Source organism: Sinocyclocheilus grahami, unplaced genomic scaffold (assembly GCF_001515645.1).
Source record: "Sinocyclocheilus grahami isolate Dianchi unplaced genomic scaffold, SAMN03320097.WGS_v1.1 scaffold886.1, whole genome shotgun sequence".
In the NCBI taxonomy this organism is placed as follows: domain Eukaryota; kingdom Metazoa; phylum Chordata; class Actinopteri; order Cypriniformes; family Cyprinidae; genus Sinocyclocheilus; species Sinocyclocheilus grahami.
This window is the reverse complement of record NW_015506065.1, coordinates 310,707-326,069: the sequence shown is the minus strand read 5'-3', so window position 1 is coordinate 326,069 and position 15,363 is coordinate 310,707. Positions and strand designations below refer to the sequence as shown.

Below are 15,363 nucleotides of genomic sequence, written 5' to 3'. Positions count from 1 at the left end.
CATATGCAAAAAAATAATATATATATATATATATATATATATATATATATATACATACATACATTTATTTATAGTAATTTGTATATACATTAATAGCATCACTGTGTTTTAGTAAACAAGTTCAGATGCTGTACTTGTTACAGGTTTAATAATGTTGGAAGATGTAAAAGAATATATTGCCTCATATTTGACTCCTTTATACTTTCATAACATGTTTTTACATGTTATTTTTCCATGTGTATGCTTAACCTGTGCTATTCATTTCTCAGGAGCGGTTATTCTTTGTCATGGAGTTTGTGAATGGTGGGGACCTCATGTTCCACATCCAGAAGTGCAGGCGTTTTGATGAGCCACGAGCACGGTTTTATGCCGCAGAGATCATTTCGGCCCTCATGTTCCTTCACTCCAAAGGCATCATTTACAGGTGAGGAATACTATGGACCATTTTAACATCACAGATCTCCTGTCATTAAATAATTTTTGAGCTAGCTGTGGAAGTAACTTATCTTTCCTCACAGGTATATTGTACAAAATATTTAATTCCCTTTTTAAATAGAAAGTGTATTTGAATTTCATAATGTTCATCTGAAAAAACTCCAGATGTTCACACACCAATGCCACTGCCCTCAGTTGTTTGCTTTGACATGCATGTGTTCAGCCTGTGAAATCTTGTCTGTGCATGTCCTGACACACTTAGTCAGAATTTACAGACAGTCTCCACCCCTGTCTTCCTTTTCCAGGCCGGGACATTGCGCTCTTCCTGGCTGTAATCACACGACCTTTGCCTACCTGAGTAAGCTTTCTGATCACCCCTGTAATAGAGCCAAACCCAAATATAAACACATCTGACAAACTGCTTTCTCATTTAAATGAGGCTTGTGACATTTACGAGCTTCCCTGTGGGAACTTTTCGGGAATGCCGGCAAACTCTGCTTGACCCCTTGTCGTCTTTACAATCATATGGCCCACCATATGGCCACTCTTGCCTTTCCTTTTGATTTTATTGGGCTTTAAAGCGAATTATTTTATGGTAATTATGTAACGCTTCTGTGAAGTGACATTCTTATGGGGAGAATGATAAAGAGTCCTGGGGAAGATGGCAGTATTGTAGTGTAAGAGGACTGTGGTTACATTTTGAGTGAGGACCTGAGCTGGTGTCATGACCCTGCCCAGCATGCAATCGATCTATTTTTACATGAGCTGTTTACTCAGGGAAACAGAGAGCGTGAGGGAGGGAGAGCGAGAGAGCGGCCTGTACACTGCTCTGATTTATCACATGACTTTGTTTGTTACAAAGTGCAGTATAGTATTATATGCACCGAGATTATTCCAAATAAATATTAAAAATGATTTTCATCAAGACCATTACAACATTTCAACATGGATTTTGCAGGACCACCTGTAACACAGCTCTTTTATATTCCAGCAGTCCAACGATTCGTTGACCTCTGAGTCATCAGGCTGTTCCTCTCCACTTTACCTTACTTACCCTCGATCCTATAGACGCTGCTGTAATGCCGTGTAATCTGGCTCTGCTCTAATCTGAGGACTGGACTATACCGGGTTCATTCAAAATGATTGGACAGTGCATGACGGAAACGAGGAGTCCATTAATGACTTTAGTGTTTTAGTCTCATTTCAGCAGGTTCTACCCAGAGGCTTGGAGAAACTGCAAATGCAAAGTGTTTATTGACCTCTCAAACTGTTCCACTGTTGCTAAATTACATCTGGTTTCCAAAAGGGCATCAGAAATGAAGCTCTTTCTATTATTGTTTTCATTTTTTTTAATTAAAGGATTAGTTCACACAAAAATGAAAATGTATCCATTAATGACTTTAGTGTTTTAGTCTCATTTCAGCAGGTTCTACCCAGAGGCTTGGAGAAACTGCAAATGCAAAGTGTTTATTGACCTCTCAAACTGTTCCACTGTTGCTAAATTACATCTGGTTTCCAAAAGGGCATCAGAAATTAAGCTCTTTCTATTATTGTTTTCATTTTTTTAAATTAAAGGATTAGTTCACACAAAAATTAAAATGTATTAAAAATGTACTCACCCTCAGGCCATCCAAGATGTAGATTAGTTTGTTTCTTCATCATAACAGATTTGGAGAAATTTTGCATTACATCACTTGCTCACAAGTGGATCCTTTGCAGTGAATGGGTGCCGTCAGATTGAGAGTCCAAACAGCTGATAAAAATATATTAGTAATCCACATGACTTCAGTCCATCAGTTACCTTTTTATCTTTTTAAATTGTGAAGTAAAAAAAGCTGTATGTTTATAATAAACAAATCCATTTCGAGAGTCCTCTATCCATATTAACATAGCATTCTCCAGTAAAAAAGTTATGTCATTTGAATCAGGAGAGAAATATGCACAGCTCAAGCACTACTTATAAACAAAAACAGTCCAAAACTTTTCTGAACAATTATATTAGTACATTTTTATGTGAGCGGACAACGGGTGATGAACTTTTTCACTGGAGGAAGTATTATTATGAATTATGGGCTTGTATTTGAGCCAGAAGTTAATTGATAGACTTCATGTGGATTACTTGTGGATTATTTTGATGTTTTTTTTATCAGCTGTTTGGACTCTCATTCTGACGGCACCCATTCACTGCTGAGGATTCACTGGTGAGAAATTTCTTCAAATCTGTTCCAATGAAAAAACAAATTAAGCTAATTCTTAGATGGCCTGAGTAAATAATCAGCAAATAAAATTTTTTTGGTGAACTATGCCTTTAATTGATAAACCATTTAATTATTTATCAGAATAGTTGGTGCTTGAAGACTTTTGTTGCAACATTGCAAAATAGAGAAGAGGTTGTTTTACATAGAGAAGAAAGTAGGCTATGCGGTTACGTCACTGACGGTTGGGCAGAAGACAGACTTGTCTATTTTTTACAGGGCCTGAAATATTTCTGCCAGTTCTTCAGCTGCAGATTTGGGCTGTGGCTGATGGCTAGGCTGGTGAGTCTGCCACACTTTATTTTTGCCAGTGCAAATTCTCCGACACTGTGAGCGAGAGACTCCGCATGTCTCTGCTCTTGTTCATTAGTCATAAAGTACAGGAAGTTAAGAGATCTTTTTGATTTTCTTGTCTTTCTCCCTCTTTTCCATTTGTGCCCATTACTTGATTCATGAAACAAGAATAACCTTTGTATAAATTGTTTGAGATGAAATAAGAAGACACAAATATTTTAAAATGTAATTTATTCCTGTGGAGGCAAAGCTGAATTTTCAGCATCATTACTCCAGTCTTCAGTGTCACATGATCCAGTCTAATATTCTGATTTGCTGCTTAAGAAACATGTCTTATCATTATCAATGTCAAAATGTTGTGTTTGTACAGTAAACAGGTGTGTGTGTGTGTGTGTGATCAGGATGACTTGTATTTGGCTTATTAATTACTCAAATGTTATACCCATCTATGCAATACACTGGAATACTGCAATAAATTTAGTATACCATCTTATCCTATTAGTCAAACATTTTTGTATTTATTTGTTATTATTATTATACCCTCCTTGGGTATAGTATATTTAAATAAAATATATTAAAAAACCTTTTTGAAAATAAGATTTGTACACTCATGTATTCAAGGTGTAAGGAAAATATGTTATTACCTTTTACTTGAAGGGTACACCCTGTGTTAATACCATTATAGTATTTTGAATTAGCTTTTTTATATATTGCCAGTTTTAATTTTATTTATAGTTTGAGTAATTTTGTTACGTGCTTTTGTATTATAAAGCTTCAACTTATACTTACATTTTATTTCAAATAGTAGATTATGTAGAATGGTACATTTTGGACAGCATGGTAATAATGTCATCCTGTTTTCTTCTTCTTTCAAAGGGACCTTAAACTGGACAATATTCTCCTGGACAGAGATGGCCACTGCAAACTGGCAGATTTTGGCATGTGCAAAGAGGATATACGTGATGGAAAACTAACTAGTACCTTCTGTGGGACTCCAGATTACATTGCACCTGAGGTGAGCATCACTAAAGGAAGCTTTAAAAGAAGATGGTGTGTGTGTTTTTTTTTCTTCCTGTATAGATGGTTTATGCTGTCTCTCTCTCAGATCATCCTGGAGGAGCTGTATGGTGTATCAGTGGACTGGTGGGCTCTGGGGGTGCTGCTTTATGAGATGCTGTCGGGTCATGCTCCATTTGAAGCAGAGACTGAGGACGAGCTGTTTGAGTGCATCCTCAAAGATGAGGTCATTTATTCATCCTGGCTCAGCAATGAGGCAGAGGACATCCTTAGAGGAGTGAGTCTAGATCTTCAGTAAAACAAATCTGATTAAACACAAAGGTTGTTTTCATGTGCTTTAAAAGTTTGTCTCTATAAATGGTCTTGAAATTGCACCAGTTTGGTTTTTGAGAAGTCAGGCTAGCATACTTAAATAATGTGATTGTAAGTCAGCTTTATTCAGCATGATTACACGTTAATATGACTACAGTTGGCCTATGGCTGAAAGACATAGGTATTTAATCAATCATGTGTTTAACTTCAAATATTTAATTATATATTCTACATTCTGTCTCCACAGAAATAAAATAATCTCCTCATCTCCTTGTTTATGACTACACGTCATTAACTGTGTGTGAAACTGTAAGGACCAGGACTGTTTGGCAATTATGCTAATTAAAATAAAACCAGAGCAATGAAGTCTGTAGCTTAATTACACAAAAAAGCCTTGTAGCTCGACTTCAGATGTAAAGGCACTCACAGACACCACTTGAATGAAATCCATTGTTTTGCACAACAAGTACATTTGTCTGACTTTTACTGGACAAATATCTTTACTTTTACTCTAAGGACACAACCCCAGTGTATTGACTTACATCTCAGGCAGCTATGTTGGGAAATATTATTGTTATTATTTCCTATATTATCTTTTATTACCATTACTTTGAAATACTGTTGTTGAATTTCTTTTCTTTATAGAGTATTTGTTTATCAGTAGACTTGACGTGAAAGAACCGATAACCGATTAATTTGAAAAGTGTGAATATTAGTGATAAATAAAATTTTTGTTTTGTAGGATTCTATTGAGGATGTGAACAATTTTGACCCTGACTTCACTCAAGAGGAGCCCTGTCTTACACCCATTGAAGACAGTCTTTTCCCTTTCCACCAGGACGATTTTAAAGACTTCACCTACACAGCTCCAGAGCTGCGACTGCACTAACATCAGCTGTGGTTTATTTATTTTTCATACATAGGTTATATGTTACTTTCCCTAAATAACTCCTTCTAGCAAATTTCATGTGATACATTCTGTTGCCAAGTCTGTCAAGAATATGGACATGTTTCAGACTTGAAGAATAAGGCAATACTCAACAGGACCATCCAGACCAAAGGATTATTCATAAAATGATGCTTTTAAAAATGTTTTTATCTGCTTAAATGTACAAAGTCTATCTTGCAGTATATTACTAGCATGATAATATGCATATTCCTGCAGTTGCCAAGTGCTTTGCCTTTCACCTTTATAGTAAGCACGGGAACAAATTCACAGCAAGTAACTTACATTGAGCAGTTACAGTATACTGTAAGTCAGTGTAATGAGTTGTTAAGTTATGTGACGTGTTGTTAAGTAATTCTAACTAAAATCTAAATTATGAACTTGGAAAATCCTTTTGTAACAGGCAATAAGAGACTAATTTAGTTTACCTAAAGCACATGTGACAACACATATCACCGGTCCAGTTCATTGAATAATGAATCAGGGGACCTGTGTTGTGAGATAGAACATGAAACTTTCATGAGAAGAAAAAAATAAAAACGTCCTTTACACCTCAAAGAACAAACAGAGCTGTGGTCATATGTCACATTTCTCTGTAGACATGAAAATCCTCCATGAATAATTTATTTCCCTTGATTCATTTTGTTTTTCTCATGAGCTTATCCTGTATTTGAAGCAGCCTTTATACACGGATAATATACCATATATTGGTGCTAAACCGTTAATGGGTTAAGATGCTTTTATGAGCATAAAATATTTAACGTCAGGTCAGTTCTACACTGCCAACTCACTTCTATTTAATTAAGTAGCTTATACAACGGCACTTACATTTTTTGGAAATTTGGTTGTAGTGATTATTGTTTTCTATTCAAGCATTCTCTTGTTTGAAAAGTGACATTACCCAATAAGGGTTTTTACACACTTGCCGAAAACCAGTTGTAACTGGAAACTCAGTGGCTGACACCGTTTTCTTTGGCATTTTTCTGGCAGACAATATTAGTGATAGTGAGGTAAACAATGACAAATCGTCTGCTTATTTATTGTCAAGCAATTTATTTTTGGTAAATATACTTAAGCCAGATTTAAGGACTATTGCGGGTTTAATACAGGTTAGGATCATTCGACAGAATTTGTCAAATTGGATATAACTTCACATAGAGAAGATTAGTAAGTTATATGATTAGTAAAGATTAGTAAGCTGTTGACAGTGAATATTTTAACGTATGGATTGGCCCCATTCACTTCTACTGTAAGTTTCTCACTGTTGCAATGTAAATATTTTGAGATTGTTACCAGGAGCATTTTCATGCAGGTGGTATGATGAAATACACTCCATACTGAATTCTCAGTGATGATGTGTGAAAAGTTTTGACTTGTTGTCAGGTGCTCTAGTGATTTTCCCAGTTAGGCATGTGGTGTGAAACTGCCAAAAACCAGCCATGTCTGGTTGGGAGGTGTCTTCATGACTCAAACCATTCATTGAGTCAGCACTGCTGAGAGGTTCATTGGGTTCCTCCAGTGAAAATGTGCCAAAGATATTGCATTTATTTTAGTGGTTCAAATTCAAAAATAATGGTCTTGGCAAGCAGACAAATCTCGTACTGGAATTGAAGCGTTTCTGAGTCTCTGCTAATTCTATTAAGAGGCTATTCTGTATACTGTAGTATTCCAGTAGAATTTGGCTGTTCACTTTTACACCATCAGAAATAATGTTCACATGATTAACTATTAAAAACAAACATTTTGGTCCCACTGGCTTGTTGGGAACATGTGAGTTTGGAGTTGAAATTAGCAAGTCCTGCTCTGTGGTGCTCCATGGAAAAACACTCCTGATGATACGTGATATTTGAAGATCTGCTAGATCTCAGAGATGGACATAATGTGATGACATTTTTAGAATTGGAGCAGAACAGTTCATATATGGCATTTTATCTTGTATCAGTATTTCCTAAATTTCCTCCCATGACATTTGACTCAGACTCTGACAGTCTGTAATTTGGCTTGGGCCTCATGCTACAAGATGTAGCTGGGAACACAGTGTTTACTGTGTTATTTTGCAGCTGATTGCTTTTGCTGAAGCATTCCCAGCAGCAACCTGGTAATTCCTCTAATCTGTCAGGTGCTGGAAGACTGAAACTCTTTTAAAACAGCAAATGACAACATTCAACATCAGCAAACTGGCATAAAAGCTCAAATCTTCTCTTTCATATCTGGATTAAGAACATTTATCAATTCTTTGCACAGTAAGATTTGTGTATGACACCACAGAATTGTGCAAGTCTAACTGGCTAACAATGAAGAAATGTTTTCGATCTTTTGCTTGCTGCTACAGTTTCATCAGCTTAATTTTTTTCATAGGACATATCCATGGATATTCCATCTTGAAGAGAATTTGACAGAATTGTGGGTTATATATGTGCATTTACATATGTATATAAACTACTTCTACTACTTAGAAATAACTTAAAGAATCCTGAATAATATAATTTAGATTTGTGGTGCTGAAAGAAAATATTTATAAAGTGCAAATGAGGTTACCAGCAGGAAGAAATAGAAGACCTCAACACATTTGCGGAAACTGCTGAAATTCTGTGGAACATTTCATCATCAGCACCAGCTACTTCCCTATACGACCATAAAATTGGCCAAAGTTAAGGCCCATTTACACCAAGACCAATATCTATTAGTTTAACCACCTTCTGGTAACCAAGCAGAACACTCTCGCAACCGCCTGCTAATCTGCGTGACTGAACAGCCTGTAAAAGCTTAAAATTATAAAATTAACTATATTTGATTTTGAGATTAGGCTTTGTCAACCCAGCATCAAAAACGGTCTCAACAAACCTTGCTTTTAGTTTCGTTTAAGTTTATAGGCAGTTTGCATTCCTTCACTCATGAAAATAGCATTCTTTTTTTTTTTTAAATAATGGCTATGAACTGTTAAAAATCCCTTTCAGAATGAATAAATGATAAATAAATTACAACTGGAGCAATAAATATATAAGAATCCACACCAACACACAATAACGTTCTGTTTTTATAAGTGTGCTGCAGTTATGTCATCTGCCCACTTTAAATGAAAAAATTAATTAAAATAAAAAAAATATTGAAAATGCTATTTTCATGAGTAAAGAATGCAACCTTCCTCAACTTTTGCCTCAACTCAAAATAAACTATAAAAGTAAGATTTATTGAGGCAGTTTTTATGTTGGCTTGACAGAGATTAATCCCACCATTTAATTAGTTAATTTGAAAGTTTTAAGCTTTTACAGACTGTAGTCTACAGTCAGCAGATTACCAGGGCAATGCTAGGTGGTTGCAAGAGTGTGCTGGTTGGTAACTGTGGTTAAACAAATAGGCTTGTTTGATGGTTGGTATGGGGTTTTGGCAAGTTGCTTGGTTATTTTAACTGGCTGTTCAGGTGCTCTGGCTAGTTACTGGTTCATTCTAGGGCAGGGGTTCTCAACTCTGGCCCTCGAGGTCCACTTTCCTGCAGAGTTTAGCTCCAACCCCAATCAAACACACCTGAACAAACTAATCGAGGTCTTCAGGATTGCTAAAAAGTTACAGGCAGGTGAGTTTGATCAAGGTTGGAGCTAAATATTCTACAGGAAAGTGGATCTCGAGGGCCCGAGTTGAGAACCCCTGTTCTAGGGTGTTCTGGATGGTTGTTAGTAAATGCTGAGGTCTTCCTGCTGGTTACTTGGAGTTGTTCTTCTGTTTGTTTTACAAGGTGGCTGGTGTAATTATTTGGTGAAGTAATTGTCTTCTGTTACCTAATCATTATTATAATCTCAAAAAATAATAATTAAAGATTAGACTTTATATTTTAACAGTAATTACTGGTTATAAACAGTACACAGTAGCCTATTCACTGAGCAGGAAAGGAAAAACTGGGAAGGATGGTTGTAGCACAAGCAAGTAATTTTAATTGATTACATCTGTGGTGAGATGGATAGTTGTGATTACATCACACCGTGGGGGTCAGCTGAACTGCTGCTTGGACTGATGTCCCATCGGTTCTGTGAATATCTTCTTGAGTGCGACACCGCCATCTGAAATATGCCTGTGCTCGCTCCCGTCTACGCCTCGTGAACGCGCGGGCCACAGAGCGTAGTAGCCAGGAGCGCAGGCACGATAACGCTTTGTACAGAGCAGACACTGCCCCGACCGGTGCTAGACAAGCGATTTGACCTTCCGCGAACCGGAGGCTTGATCTCTACCATTCAGACGTTTTCAGCACACCACACCGGACTAGTATCGTTTTACGCTCATTTTCTTTCGTAAACACATCTTTATTTGTTCGCGAGAGGTGGCCACGTCCTTTATTTTTCTGACCTCGCGGTTTGGAAAAACCTAACACATTCTGAGTGGTTTCACCCAGGAATGGATACTGGAGTTGTCACTGAAAAGAAAAGGTAGGGATTCCCGTTTCTGTTTCGAATAAAGTGGTCTGCTGAGCAGAATTGGTTGTTTTGTGCAGTAAACGGGCCGAAAGATATTCCTCCCCGTCACACAGAACGTGTCGCCATTTTGTGCTGGATGTTAACCAAGCGACTAAGAGCAAGATTAAAGCGCTCATGCCGACTATTTGTCTTTAAACAACCATTAAAGGTTGTTGTAAGCGATTTAAAGAATCATATTTGTTGCGTTGTAACGCATTATTTTGCCCTTTTGAGGTAATAATAGTGTCTAGTGTCTGTCTGTGGAAGGACGCTAACAGAACTAACGTTAGCTGCATGCTCACTTAAACTTCCCCCGATTTATTGCTTAAACGGTTGTAAACAGTTTATAGTATTATAGACGAAATTCAGTTCTCATGAAAATGTGTAAACACATTGGTTATGTAGGCACAGACGTATTTGACCGTAAATGTACGAATGATTTAAATAAATAAATAAAAGCCTTTTCCTAGTGTAATAATCAGACAGCTGCATGTCTGTCAGAATGGAGAAAGCAAATGGCATGATCTTTGGTCAGTGGATATTAATTTTGTACTTTGTATTCTGGTGTTTTATATTTCATTAAGTTCTGAAAGTTTTATGCAGTGTATTTTCTACGTTAAAAAGAGCCATGAGTGAGTTTGTTGGATCGCTTCTTTATCCCTCTTGACTCCACCGTTCACTCTAACGCCGAGTTCACACTGCACGATTTTCAAAGACGTCGCATCACTGTTGGTTTCACACTGAAAGACTATCTGGGGTAGCATTCAGTTGTTGCTCACTGTTGCCAACTCTCGCAAGACAAATAAGCAACTGCTGCTTCAAAAACAAGCCCACACTTTTTTTTTAAATTTATCATCAATATTATTTATTAATTATTTATTACCAATAAATGAGCCTGCGACATATTAAACTGAAACCACTCTTTTATCTGAAAAGCAAAACGGAAGCTATTTTACAGAAATGGGAACAAAACTCATCTCCAATCATCTGTGAGCAGAATAGGATTGGAGAGATGGAAAAGGAGAAAAACACAAGAGCTTCTAAGGGGAGCTGTAACAGCCACACATTTATAGCCTACTAAAATATAGGCTATTCAAACCAAATCTACTCTTAGTATTAGTATAGGACTACTTGTTTTTTATTTTTTTCATGCAACTTTACAAAAAAAGAAGCCCAAAGTCGCGTATAATACAACTCTTGTTGCTGTGTTCACACTGCACGATAGAACGACGACAGGACGTTACACACTGCATGAATTTACAATAGGGAGAATCAAAAAACAAGCCCACACTTTTTTTTTAAATTTATCATCAATATTATTTATTAATTATTTATTACCAATAAATGAGCCTGCGACATATTAAACTGAAACCACTCTTTTATCTGAAAAGCAAAACGGAAGCTATTTTACAGAAATGGGAACAAAACTCATCTCCAATCATCTGTGAGCAGAATAGGATTGGAGAGATGGAAAAGGAGAAAAACACAAGAGCTTCTAAGGGGAGCTGTAACAGCCACACATTTATAGCCTACTACAGGCTATTCAAACCAAATCTACTCTTAGTATTAGTATAGGACTACTTGTTTTTTTATTTTTTTCATGCAACTTTACAAAAAAAGAAGCCCAAAGTCGCGTATAATACAACTCTTGATGCTGTGTTCACACTGCACGATAGAACGACGACAGGACGTTACACACTGCATGAATTTACAATAGGGAGAATCACCGATAACTCTGTCTGGTGCAGGGTTGCCAGGTTTTCGCTACAAAACCCGCCCAATTACTACTCAAAACTAGCCTGAAAATAGCTCAATTGCTTTCGAGGGGGTCCTCCAGTAAAAACCACTTTCAGGGGGTAAAATACACTTTTTTTCCCCTTTTTTTTTAAATTTAAATTTTTTTTCTTGCCGGGGTTCTCCTGGTACAATTCACATTCCAGGGCCTAAATATCAGTGTTGCTCTCAGAACAACACACGTATCATTCTCCTGAAGCGAAGATAAAACACCTGATCCAGACAACCTTTTTGGCACTGCATGCACAGATTGGCCCTGAACTGGTTTAGACTATGTTGACCAGTGTTTCTCTGCCGTTCTTTGACCCTGACCCTAATGCCGAGTTCACACTGCACGATTTTCAAAGACGTCGCATCACTGTTGGTTTCACACTGACCGACTATCTGGGGTAGCATTCAGTTTTTGCTGTGTTCACACTGCACGATAGAACGACGACAGGACGTTACACACTGCATGAATTTACAATAGGGAGAATCACCGATAACTCTGTCTGGTGCAGGGTTGCCAGGTTTTCGCTACAAAACCCACCCAATTACTACTCAAAACTAACCTGAAAATAGCTCAATTGCTTTCGAGGGGGTCCCCCAGTAAAAACCACTTTCAGGGGGTAAAATACACTTTTTCCCCCCTTTTTTTAAAATTTAAATTTTTTTTTTTGCCGGGGTTCTCCTGGTACAATTCACATTCCAGGGCCTAAATATCACGTTATTGGGGTCGCTTCAACCTGCTGACATGAAAAACAACTGGCGGCAATCGCGGATTTGGCAACACTGGTCCGCAAAGTACGTTTCATATAACTCCTCCCCGAACTCAAATTGTGCAGTGTGAACTCGGCATAACTCGTTGCCCTTGTTCAGCCAGGCAGTCTGGCATATTTGTGGATAAAGGACTGGGAGCAGGAATTCGTCCTTGGGTTTTGCTGAGAGTGCCTTATTCTTTGTCAGGCCTGTCATCAGTGTGGGTTCAGATGAGATGAGATGGAAATAAGTGTTGGTATTACTGAGGCTGGAAAATGTTGCTTGGGTTTTCGGTATGTGAATTTACTGGACAGGTGACACTGGCATTGGAGTTAAGCTAAGGTCCAGTGTGCCACCATTTATATTATGTTTCAGGTCAATTTGGCCCATTTCAGTTTTTTTGTTGTTGGAAATACTGGTTAACCTATTATGTATTGTTGAAAATGTGCACTAGATTTAGCAACTTTCAGACCCTTTTAGCGGCTTTTTCCCATAGAATATTCATACTGACAAACCTAGCGACTTTTTTGGATAAACCTTAGCTATGGTTCAGTTGGAAGATTTCGCCAGTGCTGTCCCGCAAACGCGAGGTCTGACTTTCCCAGAGAAGTGTCACCTCTCTCGGCGTCTGTTCTGTGCAGTGAGCGGCAGAGAAGCACCGCAGCCGACTCGTCAATAAATGAGTACAAAATAGCATTTTCTGATTGTTTGGAATTATAAATATGAGCGTAGTTCGTCTGTTAATATCACATGCACTTTTTAAAATTTATTTATTTATTTTTAAGTCACTGAGACGCAGTGCGCTGCATGAGACAAAAAAGTAATATAGCCAAAGCAACCGCATAGTGTTTAGTATAGATGCATGTTGATTTTATCAGACGATACATGCACTTTTTTGTTTGTTGTTTTTTTTAGTTTGTTACTCAGACGCAGGAAGTGCGCTGCATGAGACAAAAAAGTAATATAGCCAAAGCAACCTCATAGCCACTCTTTAGTGTAGATGCATGTTGATTTTATCAGACGATGCCATGATTATAAATGAGTGACTCTTGGTTAACATGCATTAAAAGTGGTTGTGTTTAGTCACTATTTAGTGTGGTATTTTTTGACCATATTCACTTAGGGCATTCTAAGTCAATATACTGCAGTATTTCCTTTCTCAATCAGTAGAAAATATGGTTAACACCCGGTCATGTATGAAAAATTGTACCGTGAAACCGGTGTAATTTTGAAAAATACTGATATATACATTTTTGGTCATACCGCCGAGCACTAATTGAAGGTGTACATTTTTTTTGATCAGTTTCTATATGTTCAGTTCTACTGTTTGAGCTTCAGGAAAGTATGCAGAAGATGTGCTTTTCCATACCTTATGTTTAAAATGTTTTTTATATATATATATATTTATGTAAAAAAAAAAAATTTAATGTGTGAGAAATTTTGAAGTTTGGCTGTTTTTACCTGATTTTTTTATTTTTAAATAGTGTGTTCTTTGGCGAATTGAATCCAGTTAAGGTCATACCTAGATTTTGAAGATAATCTCATTTTTATTGGTTGTTATAACAATACTGTGTGATAGGGCTTTAGTTTATACCTTGTTTAAAGTGAATAATAGCCTACCTTGTTTTCAGTGGCAATATTTTCCTTTGACGTTATTTTGTTTCGCATCCAAGTTCAAGCTGCAACATGCTTTTTGCATCTCTTCTCTGAAATCTTAGTCACTCTCAGCATTGACGTCAAAGCAACTAACTTCCTGTCTTGTGGTAAAACCTCTGTCAATTTGAATGTTGAAATGTGGCCCTCATTATGTTTTCCTCTTTAGAAGTGTTTTCATAAGCCTTTGGTCAAAAGGTCTATTGATTTTGTCATTGTGTTTCAAGGTCTTGCATGTGATCTAAATGAATCCAGTTATATTGGAATCACGTTGTAAAACGAGCATCCTTTTGGACTCTTGTCAATTTTAGTTTACTGGATTTTTTTTTTTGGTAGGAGCTAGGGCTGTGTGATATGGACAAAAACAACCTATCGCGATTTTTTTTATTATCAATTTTGCAATTTTCGGATTTAATCACGATTTTGACACACACAGACATGCTTTACAGTCATTAATGCATTCAGTGTGAATTTGAAACATATTTCCAATAGAAAACCACTTAGAGCTTTATTAAAAAGCTGTAACATGTCTCTAGAACAGACATAAGGCAAAATAATCACTAAGTAAAGGTGTAACAAAATGTCTCTAGAATAGACATATGGCAGAAAGAAAGAAAAAATCCCGTGTCCAGGGATATTTTTTTTGCCATGCATTGGTCATAGAGCTCTTTGTGGCGTTGCCTCAGATGTTGAACTAGATTTGTTGTCAGGTTCACATGTACTCCGTCTGCAGTGCGTATACAGTATGAGTACGAACTCATTTTGCTTTCGCACAGGACGCGCTTGCAGTCTGCTCCTGATCCGCATCTGTTTACCACAAACACAACATATATCCATTATTTTGATTTCAAATCCAAACGCTTTTTCAGCATTGTGATTCTCTTTTATCACAGTACAGTACATACACAGAATATTTCAAGACATATTCACGTTTAAACTCAATAAATATAACTTTGTTTAACTACCTCCACGAGTGCCATCTATTATTGCCTTGTTTATCTAAAAGTGCACTTTTCCTTGTTTTAAATCTAGCCAAAAAGCCATGTGTTGACTGTGAAACAGTAGACTTTATATGCATTTATGACGTAATTACTAAATTTCCGTATCAATCCATGTTAATTTTTACCGCGAATAATGCGCGGCCACTTAAATTCAGCGCGTGCAGCACAGCAGAAATAGATTCCGTGCGGAAACGATCGCAGCATGACTGCTGCAGACGCACCGCTCCTGGAGCGCACTGCCGGAGCGCAATCACATGCAGTGTGAACGCTCTGACCCTGATCTCTGAATACGCACCACAGGCGGAGTGTGTGAACCTGGCATTACGTTTGTATGCCCTCCTGATCTGTTCTGTTCTCGTGCTCCATTTAGGCACACTGCATTCTGATTGGTTCGGATAGCATACTTGCAGGAGGTCGGGTGCACAGAAAATCGTGCTATAAAGCGATTTAGAAATCGAGCAGGCTCAAATCTG

The 15,363-nt window shown here is 37.4% G+C and overlaps 2 protein-coding genes across 3 annotated transcripts in view; both read left to right on the top strand.

The window, feature by feature from the left end:
* LOC107563690 (protein kinase C eta type-like) overlaps positions 1-4,857 on the top strand; it is a 34,268-nt gene extending 29,411 nt beyond the window's left edge. The window contains exons 11-14 of the mRNA XM_016248630.1: positions 270-424; positions 3,861-3,999; positions 4,090-4,278; positions 4,561-4,857. Coding sequence (XP_016104116.1) covers positions 270-424; positions 3,861-3,999; positions 4,090-4,278; positions 4,561-4,566 — 489 coding nt within the window. The 3' untranslated portion in view covers positions 4,567-4,857. The remainder of the gene's footprint in view (positions 1-269; positions 425-3,860; positions 4,000-4,089; positions 4,279-4,560) is intronic.
* A 4,077-nt stretch (positions 4,858-8,934) lies between these two features.
* LOC107563689 (hypoxia-inducible factor 1-alpha-like) overlaps positions 8,935-15,363 on the top strand; it is a 30,171-nt gene continuing 23,742 nt past the window's right edge. The window contains exon 1 of one of the 2 annotated variants that reach the window (XM_016248628.1): positions 8,935-8,992. Coding sequence is in view for 1 of the 2 variants with exons in the window: in XM_016248627.1 (XP_016104113.1) it covers positions 9,646-9,677 (32 nt within the window). In the remaining variant the exon portion in view is untranslated. Of the gene's footprint in view, positions 8,993-9,304; positions 9,678-15,363 lie in introns of those variants that run through there. The other variant, XM_016248627.1, reaches the window with a different exon arrangement.